Source organism: Elgaria multicarinata, chromosome 7 (genome assembly GCF_023053635.1).
Source record: "Elgaria multicarinata webbii isolate HBS135686 ecotype San Diego chromosome 7, rElgMul1.1.pri, whole genome shotgun sequence".
NCBI classification, from domain to species: Eukaryota; Metazoa; Chordata; class Lepidosauria; order Squamata; family Anguidae; genus Elgaria; species Elgaria multicarinata.
In genome coordinates, this window is record NC_086177.1 from 8475440 (window position 1) to 8493803 (window position 18364).

An 18364-nucleotide genomic window follows, 5' to 3' on the forward strand; every position below is an offset into this window, starting at 1 on the left:
GCGGTACCAGTGCCCGATTGCACGTGAGATTTAAATACTAGGGTAAAACGGAGGTGCAAAGCCCAAAAGGAAGCCAGGGGATGCGTCAGTCTACCCTTTCTATCTCTACGGGACAGAGAACGGCGAATCAAAATCAGTCTGAGGGGCGGAGGCGGGACGCGGAGGGGATGTAGCCAATTGATTACAGAGGTAGGAAGGGCGGGATAGGGAGGCGAAGGAGAGATTCGATTGGGTCTCCGGTTATGACGCGAGGAAGGCGGAGGTGGGTGAGCCGGACACGGTGCGGAGGCTGAGGTAAATCTCGCTTAGAGCGTGAGGGGCCGCGGAAGAGGTGGGCTGCTGGCGGTAGCGTTTGCCCCGGGCGTGCGGTTCGGCCACCCGCTACGCTCTAGGCCCACAAGATGGCGGTCTCTCGGTCTCTCACTGATGCCCTTGAGGGCTACGGGGTAGCAGGAAGGCCAAACTTCATCGCAGGTTTAAGCTTCGCCAGCTATAGGGCGGGTTTAGTCTCTCCGATGCAAACCAACAAGGTGAAAAGAGTCTGGGAATTGCTCATATAATTAGGCTCGCCAGCTTTGTGGGGGATTAAAAATTTCTGGCACCGTTAGCAGAGCTTCCCGGAGCAGGTGCTGTTATCTCCGTCTTTTGTACTGAATAAAGATATACAGGTGTGTGTGTGTGTGTGTGTGTATATATATATATATATATCCTTTTTAAAGAGCAAGGGTTTTCTGAGCATGTTGTGAGTGCTTTCCATCCTCCCTGCCGTTGGGAGAATGGTAAAAAGGGTGGCTTTCAAGGGGGCGGGGAATTCTAAAGGCAGGGTGGCTCTCCATTATAAGGGGAAGCAGCTTCTGGTTTGTGTGGAAGGGCTGAGATAGAGGCAGTCCCGGAGCATGTGCAGTGTGTCATCTAGCATTAGACCAGAGGCGGACAGTTTGTGGCATTAAGATGCTTGGGCTTACGGCTCCACTGGCTATGTTGGCTTGAGCCAATGGGAGTTGTAGGTTAAAACATCTGGAGGGCCACAAATTGCCCACCACTGCAAAAGCAGCTCTTCTTGTCCTGAGCTCCATTCTACATTTACAGTGAGCTCCATCTCTGTTCTTTTTCAGACATTACTTGTCCCTAAGCGCATCTCTATGCACATGTAAGAATAAGGCCCACTGAACACAGCGGAAATTACTTTTGGGTAAATGTATATTTTATTTTTATTTATTTATTTATTAATAAGTAAATGTATATAAGATTTTCAGGGAGATAGGTGAGTTAGTCTGTTGCTTCAAAAACAACAAAGAGTCTTGTGGCCACTTAAAGATGAACACAGTTATTTATGGCATAGGTTTTCACAGATTGCTAGTTGCATCTAATGAAGTGGTCTGGAGTCAACAAAAGCCTGTCCCAGAATAAGGAGGCACTCTAGTAAAGCCTTTTTGTTTACACATGACTGTATATTTATGTATTTACTGTATTTTATGAGTCACCTTTTCAGGACATTCAAAGCAGCATAGAATAAAAATGCCCGCCCACCTCCAAATCATGGAAACAAACTGGCACAGCAAAAAGCTAGTATCACCTTGGTAGACCTTACATCTCCCAAACTAGACCCACTCTTAGATAGCACTGCATATGCCAGCCTTCACCAACCTGGTGCCCTCCAGATGTGTTGGACTGCAACTTATAACTCCATTGGCCATGATGGCTGGGGATTATGGGAGTTACAGTCCAACACATCTGAAGGGCACCAGATTGGCAAGTCTTGGTCTCTTTGGATGGAGTTCCAGTGAGGCACAGTGATAGAGCATGCCTTAATGTGACGAGCTGCAGCAATATCTTGCTATTAGAGCTAATCTGGTGGCACAGGAGAGGGATCTCTTGTGAGCGTTCAAAGTCGTCTTTTCTCTTGCCCTACTTGATGCAAGAGATCATGTGCGTTGTTTGTATATTATTGTCTGCAAACCTTCCCAAAGGCTATATTGGGGCTCTCTCATAGTTTAACTGTACGCTACAAACTCTCTCAGTCTCTGTCCTTCAGTAACAAGCAAACAAGTGGGAGAGGGGATTCAGCACCATGCGGAGAGATAAAAAGCTGCAGGGTATCAAAGCCTCTCACCTGACTGTTAGAATTCTTATTCAGATACTTCTCTGGTTTATGAGACTAAAGTAGCCCGTCGTACTTTCAAGCCTGCCTTTGCAACTCTAAGAACTAGGAATCTGCTTTTCACAGAAGTTGAAAACAGGTTCTCAGGAAGCTGGATTCTGTGGCCAGCACCACGGTGTCTACTTTTTCTGCATTTCTGCAGAATTATGGCATAAACATGGCCCTGACTGTGGTACCTCCTGGTCCTTCCTTTCAAGCTGCTTTACAGAAGGTGACCTCTGTGGTGACACTGACTTTCCTTTCCCCCCTCTTCTTCCAGGGGGCAATGTTCAAAGCTGACCTGAGATGGCCACAATTAATTTCACATGTTTGAAGGCATATACTTCTGGAGTACAAGCATGTGGACAATTGCTAACTAGAAGCAGAGCCCTGAAGCACCTCAGGCAGCAAATTCGACAGCTCAGGTTCTGCCACTGTGGCTCTTCAGCATTGCAAACAGCATGTTCAAGGAGTGGTTTTCAGCATGTGTTTTGCAGAAACTACCATGTGGAACTGGGAAACCATCCCAGTTCTGTTACGAGAACGGTGCAACTCCATGGTGAAGCTGGGGACAATTTAAAATCTCATAGCAAATGGGCAGATGAGCAAATGTTGAAGGAGTTGAACTGCTTCGCGTCATACAAAGACCTTTTCAAATTTGTACGTTCGTTGGAAAGTTTATCTGACACCATGGTAGCAGCTGTCCTTCAGCGGGTGTGTGATGTCCAACTGGAGGACAACATGCTGCAGAAACCTGAGGAGGTGATGGAGGATGACGTCTTCAGGTCACTTTGCTTCCAGCTGGAACGAGAATCTCAAAATCTATCTGACTCTGGTCTTGTAAACTCATTAAACGCTTTGATAAAGTTGCGTGTGGACCCCTGGAGCACCTTGATAGTACGCCTGGTCTCAGAGAGCCAGGAGCGTCTTGATAAGGGCCAGATGACCATTCGAAATTTGTGCATTCTTGGAGAAGGGTTATTTAGTCTGGAGGGTCCAGGCTCTGCTATGTTGGAACAAATCATGAACCAAGTTCAAAGTGCAAACCTTACGGACTGGAAGCCTGATGAAATGGCCATGGTCTACAGAATCCTGCAGCTGGGTGTAGGGGGGAAAGGGAAATACCAAGACCTATTAAACCAAATGAACAATTTCACCGTAAGTCAAGTTTCTCACTTCAATCCCAAACTGATAAGTGCAGTATTAAACGCTCTGGTGGTTCTTGATCAAACCCAAGCTATTCCCTTGGTGATAAAGCTTTGTAAGCATTCGATACGGCACATCCCATACTTCACAGAGGATGAAATCGTAAACGTGCTGGAGGCTTTCATTCATTTTGGGCACAACGACCAGTTCTTCACAGAAGCTCTGGAAAAACATGTTGCCAAGTACGCCTTCACCATGCGTTCCGATGCAATCTCCAAAGTCATGCAGTATTGCAGCAGGAAGCACATCCGCTCCGAAACCATCTTCAATGCAGTGGCAGAAAGTTTTGTCTACAACGCTGACAACTTCACCACCTCCCAGATCGCTGAGCTGGTTGTCCCATTTGGGAAACTCAACTACTTGCCGCCATCTGCTGCATCCCTCTTCCGAAAGCTGGAAAAGATACTCAGCACTCGGTCTGCTCAGTTTCAGCCCCGTGTCCTCTTGAACCTTCTTCATGCATGTACCCTTGTTGAGCGCTATCCACTAAATTATCTGGCAAAAGTATTTAATCCCTATTTTCTGCAGCAGTTGCAAGGTAAGCATGCTTAGATCTATGTCCCTATTACTGCATTCTTCTTACAACAGTGGTTTTCAGACTGTGCTCTTAGGAACCCCAGGGGTTCCTCACTGAGAAGATCAGGATGGAGAGGGTGGGAAAACCAGGAGGGGTCTAGTGAGGAAGGTGTCCAATCTACAGTTAATTAAAAAAAACACCAATGGGGCTGCCAACTTCCTAGATAACATCTTCTCTGGCATTTTCGATCGTTCCTATTAATGTGTAGCCTCGAGGAGGCACTGAAGCCCTTGTAAGGGCTCTGGAGACGGAGTGGGGGCATCTGGCTAACCCCGGTAGGTGGGCAGATTGGGTCTCCAGGTGGGCTGGGTTTGGCTGCCAGGCTTGAGTTTCTTTACCCCTGTTGTAAGAAATACTCTGTTCATGTGGAGCAACAGTGAGGTCCCTTGCTTGGTTGTTACCCTGAAGAAACTGAGAATTCACCCTAGAATATGCCCTACAATCCTTTCAGTGGCTGGTGGCAGGGACTGTGGGGCAGACAAATCAGTGAAGAAAGTAGGTTTGAAAATTGCTAATTTGGGGCATCCCTAGGCCTGATTAAGTCACCTTGAGCTGGTGTAGCATAGGAGTGAAGAGCTATGAATTGTGAAGTCCTGGATTTGAATCTCCGCTCTGCCAGGAACTCACTATCTGGCTACTGTCTGTCAACCTCTATCCCCATCTGTAATATCCGCATAACAAGGTTGACTAACCTCATGGAGTTGTCAGAAAGATTATAATTAGATAAAGTGTGAAATGCTTTGAGCACTTGAAAGCACCATACTGATGTTAATATTAAGAATGATCTTGCATCGCTGTTGTGTTGGTTAAGATACTACAAGTATAAGTAGCATTTAGCTCTGAGAAAGAAAGGGATGTGGAGAGGCTTGGAGTGTGGCAACGAGGGACAGGGCCTTTTCGGTGGTGGCCCCCAGACTATGGAACGATCTCCCTGATGAGGCTCGCCTGGCACCAACGCTACTATCTTTCCGGCGCCAGGTTAAGACTTTCCTCTTTGCCCAGGCATATGGCAGCACATCTTAATCACCCACATGTTTACCCTATTTCTTCGATTCTAAGACGCACTTTTTTCCCATATAAACATCTCTAAAAATGGGGTGCGTCTTAGAATCGCGGGTGTGTCTTAGGTTTTTTTTCCTGTTGGTGGTACTGAAATTACTGTGCGTCTTACGATCGATGGCGTCTTACAGTCGAAGAAATACGGTAGTTTTTTTAACGGTTTTAATACTTTATGTGTGTACGTTCTGTGTTTTAGAATTTTAAATTTTGTATACTTGTTTTTATCTCAATTTTAGAATTTCTGTAAACCGCCCAGAGAGCTCTGGCTATGGGGGCGGTATATAAGTGTAATAAATAAATAAATAAAATAAATAAATTAAGAGAAATATCATTTCAGACCAATGCTCTCTCCCTGTTCAGTTATCTCCCATGGGGCCCATTCTGAATGCTGGAAATCAGGAGTGGCTCTCAGAGGGCATTTAGGCACCGGACTGCACATCTCCTTAGGACTGAAGTGGGGCAAGAGCTCAGGGACATCCTTCTGGCATTTTGTCAACAGTGCGAACAGTTTTGGGCAGGCTGTGCCTACTTCTCCCCACCCACCCACCCCCACCTTGATGACTGTTGCAGCTTTGTACTGAAATGAAAGCTTAACCAACAAATAAATTGCTATATTTCTTGCTTTAAAAACAACAACACATAACAAAAGTGTCCTTCATGCGTCTGTGTGGTTCTTTGTCTCTCAGCTGAAGGACCTGGTTTGGAGAAGGCGGTTCTTTCTCAATTGACTCAGCTATTTCTAACAGTTACACTGGAGTGTCCATCCTATGAGGTATGAAATGAAGGCTGTTATCTTTTGTGCATGTGGCTGATTCTGTGCATGTTTACTCGGAATCAGTAATAATATTGCTTTACAATACTAACTGTTATAATAATGCTACAGTTTATTTATTTCAAGTATTTGTATTCTGCTCCTTAGTCAAAAAGGCCCCCAGAGCTGCTTGCGTGCAATCAGTGAAAGACAACAGTCCCTACCCACAGGCTTGCAATCTAAAAAGTGAGCAACACATAAGGAAAGAGAAATGGGGAGGGAAGAGGAAAAAAGTAGTCTTTTGGCGTGGCTGATGAGATGGTCCCGCTTCTCCTCTCCCTCGGCACAGCCTGCTGGAATGGCTGGTGGTGGCGAGAGTTGAGGGAGAAGGAGCTACTTAAACATCAGTAATAGCAGCAAGAATGGATTTTGTTGGTAGTTTAGGTTGCATCCCTGTTGTTCCTGGGAGAGCATTCAAAGGTGCCAGGGAATAGAGCAGACCTCCCTCTCCATCTGCAGAGAAAGAGAGGTCCATCCCCTGATGGCTCCTTGGTGCAGCGGTAGAAACCTCTGCTGCCATCACTCCGGCAGTATTTATCTCTCTATGCTCTGTTCTGGTGGTAATAGCCCAAAGGGAGAATGTGAAGGGCTGATCCCTGGAGGTGCCTCCAGGCTGTGCCCTGCAGACTTATTTTCCTTCCTAGTGGAAGAAGAGCAACTGGCAAGGAACCAAGAAAAGAGATGGGTAAAAAAGCCAACCACACTTTCTGCCCTGCCAACATGAGCCTGCCGGGGCTTTGGGGTTGGTAGTTCCTCTGCCCCGATCTCCCTCTGCTGCCCCATTGGCCTTGCTCTGCCTGGGTTGTTGCCCTGTTACGCCTTCCGTTCAGCAATACGCCAGTGCTAAAGCCATTCCCAAAGCCAGGCTATAAACAGCTTGCCATGTCACTCCCTTTTGCTTTCTACTTGTTCATGTGGCAGAAATCAACTTTGTTTTTCCCCTCCTGTCTCAACAGGGTCCCAAACTCCTTTCAAAATACCAAGTCCGGTCCTTTCTCACTCCAGGCCAATCGCTGGAGTCCTCGGTGGACATTCACCTCTACAGCAGAGTGAAGGCCGGCCTGATTGACCTCCTGGGGGCCCGAATATATTTTGCCTCCCACGTGTTGACACCGTACTGCTATACTCTGGGTAGGCACCCTGTGGCTCATTTTAGTGCAGCTGTTCTGTCAGTGCGAAAGGCCCTTGCCTGGGATTTTGCGGAATCTTTTGTTTCAGTGTAAAATGCTGCTGCGTTTGCTTTCAAGAGAAGGCCTGCACAAGTGCAATGAAACACAGAGTCCCATCTGGGCCTCCAAACAATTGTAGGAGATTGTTTGAGGCTGAGGCACACAGGAGGCAAATGCTTTCCCCAAGTATTCAGCCGCCCATCAGCCTTGATATTACTTGCCTTTCCGCCTAGCATATAGGAGCAGTGCATGTACTTCCTAGGGGGCCTTAGGGATTGTGCGAGTCATTGGCCCTGAGGCTGTGTCATTGGCCCCTCTGCAAGCTGTCTGTTTTGACGGCTGGCAAGAGAAGTTTGCCCTGTTCTGCCAGCCTGCTGGGCACGGAGGACAACGTAGAGAGAGAGAAAAGGGGGTTGCAGAAAGAGAGAGAGGAAATGAGTGGTCCCGCCCACCACCAGCATGTGAGCCCTGACGCAGAAGAAAGGGTTCCTCACTGCTACACTCTTCTGCAAGGGTGGGGGGTGGGGTCCCCCCATTAGTAAGAACAGTCTTCTGTCCCCCTCCAGCGCCCCATTTTCCATCTGCTGTCATCCACGTGGAGACTGTTTGATTTGGAAATAAGATGTGGGTAATACTTCTGCCTTCTTGCTTACCGTATTTCTTCGATTCTAAGACGCACTTTTCCCCCCATATAAACATCTCTAAAAACGGGGTGCGTCTTAGAATCGCAGGTGCGATTATTATTCTTAGAATCAAAGCTTTTTTTTCCCGTCGGTGGTACTGAAATTAGTGTGCGTCTTAGAATTGATGGCGTCTTACAGTTGAAGAAGTACGGTAGTTAATATTTGTACTGTCATTGTTCTGTGAGGTGGTTCTCTTTAAAGGTTTTCCAACAACAGATCTTGTATTTTTTTTGCTAATGAATGTGTCTATGGTCATGTTAAGTGTAAATAAGATAAAAAAAACCATGCTGAAATGTCTCATGGCTAGACATGACAAAATGTCTGTGGGTTTAATTGTACAGGGCAAACAAAACGAAATACAACAAAGAATAGGACGGAATTGCCGTAGGAAAATTCTTAGTTTTTCCCCCCCACCTTGTTCCTTGCTCACTCCAGATATTGAGATTAAACTTGATGAAGAAGGATTTGTATTACCGGCGAACAGATATGACGAGGCGTACCGAAGGTAAGTGAAACTAAACTGTTGGGGACAGTGTCTTCACAGGTGAGGGGCCTTGGGCTTGTTTTTAAAAAGAGCTCATTGTCTGATCCTGAACAAGCCTTTTTTGTTATACCTTTTTCATACAGTGGTCCATGTGGTGTAAGCGTTGTTTTTTTCTTACTCTTTCAGCGTGTTAACGTTTGAAATGTTGGTTCTCTAATCCATGCTAGTAAGTGATAGATTCTCACTGCTCATGAGCCCAGAAGTAGGGGGCTTACAAATGTGCCACAGTTGCCAGATGATCAGGTTGGAATTTTGGTCCCAGAGTTTTCAAACTCTCTAGTCCTGCTCAGCACTTGGGCCCGGGGGATGGGTGCGGAGGTGAGTCTCCAGCCTCGGATCTTCCTTTCTCGCTTCACCACGGGAAATGCCTTGAGAGTTCAGTTGCCATTTTCTTCCCTTTTCCTTCCACCCAAACTAGCTGAGAGGGCTTCAAGGTTTGCCCTGTTCTCTGCTTTTTCTCCCCTTCTTTCATTCCACTTCGCTCCCCCAGGGCTGCTGCCACAGGAGGGAACCACATGCAGTTCCTCAGGACAACCTGTGAAGGACACCCTTCACAGACTGCTGCTTTTGTAGGTGCTCTTGGTACAAGAGATGTGTGACTGGGGTTTCCCTTGGCCCCGTGACCCACCCCTGATTTAGGCAACATGAGCAGGCGACCAGAGAAAATCCATTCCCTTTTCATCCATCTAGTCCACTCTTGATCTTGAGACATGGTGGCCATGGTAGGAGCTGCTGTTGTGATGTTACAGCTGTTTCTGAGCCCTCCTTGTATATTTAAGCACAAGAATGCAAAAGCTTTTGGCGTTCCTGTGGATACAAGATTATTGCACCTCTAGCCATTCTCTGGTGTGCACTTAGATTTAAGCAATACACGACTAATGCAAGACTACTCAGTGTACAACTGCCTTCCTCAACCTGACACCCTCCAGATGGGTTGAACTGCATCTCCCATAATTCCGAGCTCATGGGGTCACTATCCCTTTTGTGCCAGTTGGCACATTTGAAGTTTTGAAAAAGGTGTCATGGATGCTCTCACAAAATGGCTGGGGCTTGCCCATTTACAAAATGGCTACCATGGTGGCCACGGTAACACTCATTTCTCAACATGGCAAATTGGTGAGGCTAAAAGAAAAGTAAATTGCCCATGAACCCAAAAGTAAGGCAGAAGTGAGAAATGAGCTCCAAAACACAAACCCAACAGAGTTTTAATTTTTAAAATCTTAAGGAACTAGTGTAAAGCCCAGATTGCCGTGGGCGCTAGTAGCCTGAGGGTGAAACATACTGTTCCTTGGCTCCCACTATGTTGGTCCTCCAGAAGCTGTATGGAGGTTACATTCCTTCAACACAACTGAGGACTTTTTGACCTCGCTTCTTCACACCCACCGCCACTGAACGACATTCGCTTCTTCTCGTCAGACTTCAAGCCCGCTTCTTTCCCTCTTTCCCCACATTTTAAAACCCGTCGCTTCTTTTCCTCCGCTGTCGCCTCAGAGTGTTCGTCCTGCCTCCAACACCATCCCTGCCGTCAATATGGCCGCTCTGAGAGCGGGCTTAACTCACAAAGCCGAAGACCCTCCCGCCGTTCCCTCCTTTGTAATTTTTCCCCCCTGCACGGCAAGGAGCTATGTGGGAGCTGTAGTTCCCTGACTGCCTCAGGCTCCTGGCCAGGGCATGGAAACATCTTGTTCGGCTATTAAAGCTCAAGCTTTGAACTTTTTTGAATTTAAACATTTTCTGCTTCAGCTTAAAAAAAGTAAAAAGAACAAAATCAGTCTGGTAGATCTCTAGTAATAAGTGTCACCAAGAGATGTATCTGTGGGAACACTGCTGCCCACAGGCACCATGTCGGAGTCCTCAGTCCTAGACAGCATGGTCAATTATGGGAGTTGTAGTCCAACATGTGTAGAGGGTCAGGGAAGCCTGCTGTACAGCTGTCATAGACTGATCCAACTGGGGTTGCCAACTGCCTACATCATAGTTAATGAGAGTGTAAAGGGCTGGAGTGGCGCAGAGTGGTAAGCGGCAGTTACTGCAGCCGAAACTCTCCCCACGGCCTGAGTTCGATCCCGGCAGAAGCTGGTTCTCAGGCAGTCGACTCAGCCTTCCATCCTTCCGAGGTCGGTAAAAGGAGTACCCAGCTAGCTTGGGGGAAAAGTAACTGCGACTGGGGAAGGCCACGGCAAACCACCCCGCTACAAAGTCTGCCAAGTAAACGTCAGCGAAAGCAGGCGTCTAGGAGTCAGCAATGACTCAAGTGCTTGCACGAGGGGTTCCTTTCCTTTCCTTAAAGGGCTGGTATACTTCGCAATTATTGCTTCCTTGTGGCTGGATCCCGTACGACTCCAGAAATATTCCAAAAGCAGGATCACATTGACCTGACAAGATCACGTAGGAAGGTCTTATGTCTGTGCCACCCGCCCACGAGACAATGTGGTGCTGCTGCTACTGCAGGATCTTCCCGAGATCCAACTGTCTCGTGAGATTCTGGTGTTCAGATGTGAATGGTGTAATATGGCACCCAGCCCCAGGGAAGTGGCAGAGCCACCCCAAACCAGGAAGGCATGAGTCTGGCTGGGTACTTGCATTATCAAGACATATAATAGCCTTAATTTTTTTGGACCTGAAAAAAGTAGGAACGATGCAAGATGTCCCCAATGTTTGATTCCGCTGGGGTGATAAACTACATTTAATCTGGTGACAAGCTATATTTAATTAGATACTTGGTAAAGCTTACATCCCCAAAGCTTAGGCAAGCATTTACAGCCCTCCATTTTCAGACTATGCCTACAGCTATGACGGATGGCAGATATCAGCGCACCCCTTTGGCCCTCCGTCTGTGTATTTGTGGGCCCCCAGAAATTGAGGGTCTGACTCATTGTTTGCTCTTCTGTTCTTTATACTCTGAACCAAGAACCAAATTTTTGGAATCTATTCTGTATCAACTACACTTCAATACCACTTCAGAAAAGATTTCCTATCTCCTGTCTGACACTGACTCTAGGGTAACGCACAAAGCGTCTCTTTTTGCCCTGGCAGCAATGAAAATTCGGGCAAGATTTATTACTGAGATTGCAGTTGACTGTGCTGGACATGCTCTTATTTAACTACAAATTTTATATTCCAATTATGCTTTTAATTGTGCTGAATTTTATTCTTTTATTATGTATGATCTGTTTGTGATTATATGTAGTATTTTCATATTGTTGTTTCTTCATAGTGTATCTATTTTGTATGCGAATGGCCTATGGCCTAAGCATGAATAAATTACTACTACTACTACTACTATTTAATGAGATGTTGTGTTTAATTGGCAGGATAGCGCTCTGCATTGATGGCCAAAAGAGATTTTGTGCCAACAGTCACAATCTTCTTGGAAAAGAAGTCATTAAGCAAAGGCACCTGCAGCTCCTTGGTTATGAAGTTGTGCAGGTAAATCCTCAGCGTGGGTCTTGTTCATCAATCAACTGACATGTCAAGGTGTACTGAGGAGTGCAGCTGCCCCTTTCTAGGGATAAGATGCTGTGCATACCACATAGTTCTTGTAGCACATTGTTCTAAGCACACACCCCTTCCCAAGCACTGGAAGTCCATATTGCTGCCTGAGTCACTCTCCTAAATCATGGTCTTCTCCAAGAGCTGATTCCCTGCCATGCTGCTCTTGCCTGCACAGCTATAAAGTGCTCCTCTCCATCCTCCATGAATTGAGAAGGGTGGATGTGCCTAGCTCAGTATTGTCTTCACTGACTGGCAGCACCTCTCCAGGGTTGCAGACAGGAGCCTTTCACAGCCCTTCCTGGAGATGCTAAGGATTGGAGCTGGGACCTTCTGCATGTGAAGCAGATGCTTTACCATTAAGCTATGGTCTCTCTGCATAAGCCAGGGCCATGGAGTTCAGTTGGATTGAGTGCAGTTAGTTACCTGCGATTAGGGAAACAGCCTTAATAGAAAGCAACTGTTGTGTAAGACTGAGATCCCATCATTACAGCAAAATCCGGGTAGCCTTCACTTTGCAATCTGGATGCTGGACAAAAGTGGGAGGCAAGCTCCTTCTGCTTTCCCCCTCTGAAATCCTGTTCTCTTTCCCTGCTGTGCAACGCACCTGACGCCGTGCTCACAACCGCAGGTGATCCGGGATGGTTGACAGGATCCCAGAAGTAGGCAGGAGGAGTCATGGCTGCCTTGTAAGAGATTTACAGTGCAATCCTATGCAGAGGTCATTCTCATTGAATTTAGGTGAGTGTAGGACTTCAGTCCTGAAGGACTGTGTGTCATGTCCAGGTTGCAAGGTGGCAACCCTAAAGAAAGGAAATAAATGCAGAGGTGTCAAGCTGTGACAAAATGAGCCAAAATAAAAAATGCTTAATGTTACAGACCTATTCGGCAAATTTCACAAGGGAAAACTAAGAAGAAATTTTACCCACGTTTGCTCTGTGCAAAAATGTTTGAGTAACAGTTTCTTCATTTCTTTAACTTGCAGATTCCATTTTTTGAATGTGAGCCATTGAACAACAGAAATGATGTATTGAAATATCTGCACAAGAAAATCTTTCCTAACTCGTATAGACTGAGCTGGTGATGGAATAGAATCCACAGGATGTCTGGAGGCTGTGGTTGATTTTTGTTTGTTGAAGTACTCTGATTTTTAAACTAAATGATGGGATTGATTTTATCTTGTTTTCAGGTTCTGTTTTCCAATGATATGAAGGGAGAAGGTGTCAAAGAATTGTAACATGCAAATAAATTTATTTAATTTTGTTTTTTGTGCCCAGTCAAATTCAATTGGAGAACATTTGGGAGATGCCTGCATTCCTTTTTTTAAAAAAACAAACAAACCATTGTAACCCGCCCAGAAAGCCCTGGCTATGGGAGCGGTATATAAGTGTAATAAATAAATAAATAAATTGCCCTTGGAAATGCATGAGGCTGCTAACAAAGGATGCTTAATTTTTGAGGGTTAGACATGTCACTTGAAGTTGTGTATGTTTCCTTTTATTCTTAATCTACCATTGAGTGCCCGGGACGGGACAGGACGGGGACTTGTAAGGACTGTAGAGGCCCTTGTAAGGCCCTTTACCCTTTCTTCCATTGGTGCCAATGGAAGCGTTCTTTCTGGTGCTGATAACAAAGTGTGTCGTTGGGGGTTGGTTGGTTCTTTGGACTACAGTGGGGGAAAGGAAGAGTTAACCCTTAGCTTAGCCTCTAGTTTGGCCCTGATTGCTTCTCATTAGCAGAGCCTGTCCATTGCCTTCAGTGATCTTTGGGTCTTCCTATTTCAACAGATGGTCAATGGCTATAAAATAAAAATACTGTATAGGAATATAGGCATTCTAAATTTATATTTCTGGCTGTAAAGCTTGATACTGTCCCATCTATTAAGCAGTAGACACACCGGATAGCTGGTGGGCTGTGTTTTATTTATGTAAGTCATAATGTGTGCAAAAGTTGATGTAGAATATTATTTTCCTTTTAATTTTTTTCTGCAGATCCATAATTTGAGCATTCTAAATACAAAGAAAAGTTCTTTATCACTACAACTAGTGAGGTAGCGCCATAAGACATGGCCATGAAAAGATATGTACAATAGAGTTTTGTTTCTGATACTGAGAGAAAAGACATTTTTAAGTAAGAAAAATTACTGCCAACACCTTCATTTTTGATCAAACATCTGATTCATTTATGAATCAAAGCTGTAACCAACATATTTTTAGCAGGTAACCAAAAATGGCAGAGGTGGCTACTCACAGGCAAACACATGGCTACTCAAGCAAGCGTGGTATGTTGAAAAAAAAGTGAAAATCCCTTTTCACCAAAGGAAACGCATGGTTTTTCAAGAGTATTCTCTTCCAATGTAACGCTATTCAGATGAATAGAGTACTAGTGTGAGCTAGAATACAAGTGTGAGCTATGTTATGGGTGCATAACAATAAGGAATGGACCACTTAATTTAGCTAAAACCCCTACAGTAAATTCATAGCGATGGTGTGATGTTACATTTGAACTGAACCCAAATGGCAGCAGTACCCTAGAGAGGGTTAAATGGAAACCTTATTGCTCTCTGATCTCACGCACAGCAGAGTGGTTTAGACTGCATCCACGCTTCTGGAAGATTTTTCTACCAAGCAAGCTAGTCCATTTTTCCTGTAGAATTCTGCCTGCACACGGTTAATGCGCACATGGTCTCGGATCAGCTCTTCCACAGGCTTGTCTATGCGTCGTCCATATTCAGAGGAGGACAGGACAGCCATAGGCCTTGCTTTTTCCTGTAAGAACGTTTGAGATGTTATTTCCCAATAAAAGAAACCCAGATTCAGCGATCCATGGGTGAAAGTAGATGTGGTCATCAGCACAGTGCTGTTAACTGGTGCCCCAAATGGCAGCCATGTGATGTGCAGAGTTCTTTAGGACTGGAGTGTGCATTCGGTTTAGTAGAATCTCAGATGAAGTGAGCCACTTCTGAGATGCCCAGACTTTGTCCAAAGTGACATTTATGTTCTGCCCTTCTTTCAAAGACCTCTGAGCACCTTACGTTTCTGCCTGCCCCTAGATTTATCCTTACCCAGAGCTGAAGGTAAAAGTTGGCAGAGCCGAAAGCAAGGAGCAGGGTTCAAACATCCCAGCCAATGACAGCTTACTGCTCTTATAGGTAATAACAGCTTTAGTAGAGGTATTTTAGAAAACCTTATAGAAAAACATGCAAAACCTGGAAACCACAAAATGTTTGGTTGTTGGTGGAAAGAGGGTGGGGCAGGGAAGGGGTGTGGCATCTGGGGAACCCCGGAGGACTGAGTTAGGAAGGATTTGGGCCCTGGGCTTGAAACTTTGCTATCCTGGGTTACAGGAAGAGCAGGATGAACATAACAAGGAGAGCCTAAGCTGTCCAGGTTTTGTGAAATCCGCCCCACATGTGTGCCTTGAATTGTGCAGTGTTGTTCTTTCTGGCGTCCGTTTACAGACTGATTAAAAAAAAATTCCCGTTATGAGGAAAAATGTGCAAAAAAATGTGCAAAGTTCGCAACAATTTACATAATTTATGTTAGTATGTTACATTTAGCATGTTGTCCCCAATTTCATTCGACTTTTCCTCACATATATTTTCCAGCATGATGTATGTCTTAGCAGAAACTTGGGTATTTTTTTGCAAATAATTTCGTGTAAATTTCAGGAAAGTAAAAAAATATATATCCAAAAGTTTGTGGACTCTGCATGGCCTGGGGAGGCCAATTTGCAGCGGATTCTGCAGGCTGGAGCCTTAGAAAGTCAAATTCATTCTAGTCCATCTCGAATTCCGCCAGCGTCCCTAAGGGAGCCTCTTGTTGAGAGCAACATCAAGTTCCACCCAAAGCTGTGAGGCCATTGGACACCACAGCACTATCAATGATGTCGGAGGTTTCAGAGCTTCATCCAAAAGACAGAAAGAAAGGTGAGTATTATGGTTTTCGTCAGACTGTACAACCTAATCAACAAAGACAGTACAAGGGTCACCTCATCGTTAATGTGAAGACCTCTGCTTTTTGCATGTTCCCGGTCACACCGGTGGAGCTTTTCATTGTAGCCAATGGGTCTTTTAAAGATGCAGTCATATACGGAAACAATTCCTGCCTAAAATTAAAGAGAATGGACAGAAACACTACGGTGTTAATTGACAAGATGAAACAGGTTACAAAAAATCAAAGAGTAAAACTGATAATACGGGGTTTGAGTCAGTCCACTGTGGGCATAGTGTCCATGTGCAGAAGCATCACCATGGGGCAGCCTTCCTCAGCTGGCTGAGGGATGCTGGGAATTGTGATTCAGCACATCTGTTGAGCACCAGTTTGGGGAAGGCTGCCACGGGTTATAACAGAACCATGGTTCTCCCCATGCATGTATGAGCATCTGCTGAGTCACCACATTCCAGGCCAGGCCATCAAAAGGAAGGGGAGATTGCATGCCTACTGTATCCCCCCCTTGCCTGCCTTAGGGGTGCATCACTATCCTTAAATGACAGAGCTTCTAAAGAGAGATGGATATTTTTCCCCACCAGGAACAAATCACTGAAATCCTTTTATAAGTATGACCTCTAGGATGACTCCATCCCATGCTGTCTACCAAGAGGAGATCAAGGACAGAAGGACATATTCTCCTGGGCATACCATAGCCAACTGATGTTGGTGCTCACCCACCATGGTTGTGAGAACAAAGCCAGCTCACCAGCATGCATAAAAACATGCAACTTCTCATGGTTTACAGCAGTGCAACTGGATGGGGGCAAAAAGGAAACCTCACCCCAGGCAAAAATCTGAATACAGCCAAAAAGTGGGCCTCAAAGGTTGTACAGTCTGTTGACAGGCAATTAAGTTAAATGACTATTGCCTTCCCCACCCCTGGTTTGGAATAGACATATTTCCAAGGCGGTAGGCAGAGGGGCAAAGGTCAGTGAGCTCTCAGCAGCTAAGGAAGGGGCAGCAGGCAGAGTAGCCCTCACTTCTCAGGTTCTTTGCCTACAACTCCCATGATCCCTCACCATTGGTTATGCTGGCTAGGTCTGATAGGAATTGTAGGCCAAAACATCCGGAGAGCCACAAGTCGCCCACTCCTGCTGTAGAGCTTGGGCTTTGCTGATTCCCACATCCCAACTATTTTCTCTTCCATCAACAATGCCCAGAAAACAAAGTCCAAAACACCTGGAGGGCACCAGGTTGGGGAAGGCTGGTGTATAGGATTGGAGCCTTACTCTTAATGTCTATTCCAGTGGAGGCTGGTGGCTCCAATGTTATGGAGCGGTGAATCCACTCTGGGATTTAGCGTCATTTTAGAGTTCTGACTGAAACCCAGAGTGGAGCTTTCAGTAGCTCAGGAAACAATTTTCTGGGTATTGTTGATGGAGGAGGAAATTGACCCATGAGCCACCCTGATTTTACCAATCATTCTCCAAATGGGGCAGTATGGAGCTAACTCCAGTGTGTGTGTGTAAAAATTGGGAGCCTACCTGGGGCACACACAGAATTAGCACATGTCCACATTTGCGGTGGGCTCCTGAAAGTTTTTGCATGACCGTTCACCTCCCCTCCTCCCCTTCTAATACACTCCTCCACCAGTTCAACCTCAGATGCCTTCTCCCCCACCCCACCCCCACTGCTCTTCCTCCTTTCTGGACGCACCTTGCTCTCTTGGTGAAAATAGCTGAGTTCAGGGGGATCTTTGCGTCGGGGTGGGATGTAGCTGAAGGCTGACTGTGCAGAGAGTGGAAGCTTATGTTGCCTAATTAGTTTCTCATTGATGCCTCCCAGTTCTTCCAACTCCTCCCCCTCCTCGTCTGCTCCCAGTTCCTTCTCATTCTGGGCTTCTTGCATGCCCCGGCCAAGCCCAAAGTTTGGCTGGGAGGCAGGCTGGGTTGATCTCAGGGCTCCCACCGTTCTTCAGCTTGTGTGTCTGCAGAGTTCTTTGGTTACTAAGAGACCGTCTGTGTATCCACTGTGATGTCAGGCAACATGTAAGGGGGACCGGAAAGCTGAGAAAAGCTGCTGCTGGGTGAGCAAAACCTGAAGCGGCTCTTAACAACCTGTCCAGCAAGTAACATGTCTGTTTGTGAAGTTGTATCTGTAGGCAGGAATTCGTAGCAAAAGAACACGAGTAATTACTGGATCAGTAAGGGTCGCTAACACTGTGCTTCTGAATGAATTCACTGTGGAGTGACTTCTGGTTTCTGAAATATGAAACACTCTTATCGGTGGTGGATAGGGCCCTCCTAGGTTCCAGGAGGCAGGGAGGAAGCCATTAAATCACAGAGAGAGACTGAGTTGCATTCAGCTGGTTCCATAACAACGGGGAGAACGTTAATGATTTATTAAGCCATGAGACCTATCTATAATTGATTCATGCTTTCAAAGAGACTGAAAGGAGTCTCAGATGTGTCTCAGCAGCCCAAACTCTAGGAAACACAGAGCAGACCTGCAGTTTGAAACACAGAACAGATCTGCTTGTACTCTGTCCCCGGGTGCGCATTGCAACCAGGATGGAATTTTGCACGGACCACACAATGGAGCAGCTTTCTACCATAAGAACTAGTTCTTACGGTTGAAGTGGTAAGGTAGAAACTACCAAATATAGTAAGGGATAAAAGCAGGGCGTTTGGGAGATGGAGACATGTCAGTACTCTCAGAGCTTCTGATACTCATTACTAACAGAATCAGAAT

General features: G+C 45.8%; 2 protein-coding genes across 6 annotated transcripts; one reads left to right on the forward strand and one right to left on the reverse strand.

Moving 5' to 3' along the window:
- The first annotated feature begins 212 nt into the window (after positions 1 to 212).
- On the forward strand, positions 213 to 12943 carry FASTKD3 (FAST kinase domains 3). Of its 5 annotated transcripts, none has more exons than XM_063130188.1 (8): positions 213 to 294; positions 1116 to 1192; positions 2421 to 3884; positions 5669 to 5754; positions 6750 to 6924; positions 8081 to 8150; positions 11504 to 11618; positions 12667 to 12943. In XM_063130188.1, exons 3-8 carry the CDS (start codon positions 2447 to 2449, stop codon positions 12763 to 12765), a joined length of 1983 nt encoding a protein of 660 aa, XP_062986258.1. In that variant the 5' UTR covers positions 213 to 294; positions 1116 to 1192; positions 2421 to 2446; the 3' UTR covers positions 12766 to 12943. The 5 variants fall into 5 exon arrangements, with proteins under 5 accessions (XP_062986258.1, XP_062986261.1, XP_062986257.1 ...); XM_063130187.1 differs by lacking the exon at positions 213 to 294 and adding an exon at positions 328 to 530; XM_063130189.1 differs by lacking the exon at positions 213 to 294 and adding an exon at positions 550 to 668.
- A 1229-nt stretch (positions 12944 to 14172) lies between these two features.
- Positions 14173 to 17575, reverse strand: CFAP90 (cilia and flagella associated protein 90). The gene is made up of 3 exons (XM_063129723.1): positions 17330 to 17575; positions 15672 to 15788; positions 14173 to 14449 (listed from the first exon to the last, which is right to left on the reverse strand). Exons 1-3 carry the CDS (start codon positions 17519 to 17521, stop codon positions 14270 to 14272), a joined length of 489 nt encoding a protein of 162 aa, XP_062985793.1. The 5' UTR covers positions 17522 to 17575; the 3' UTR covers positions 14173 to 14269.
- Positions 17576 to 18364: the final 789 nt, after the last annotated feature.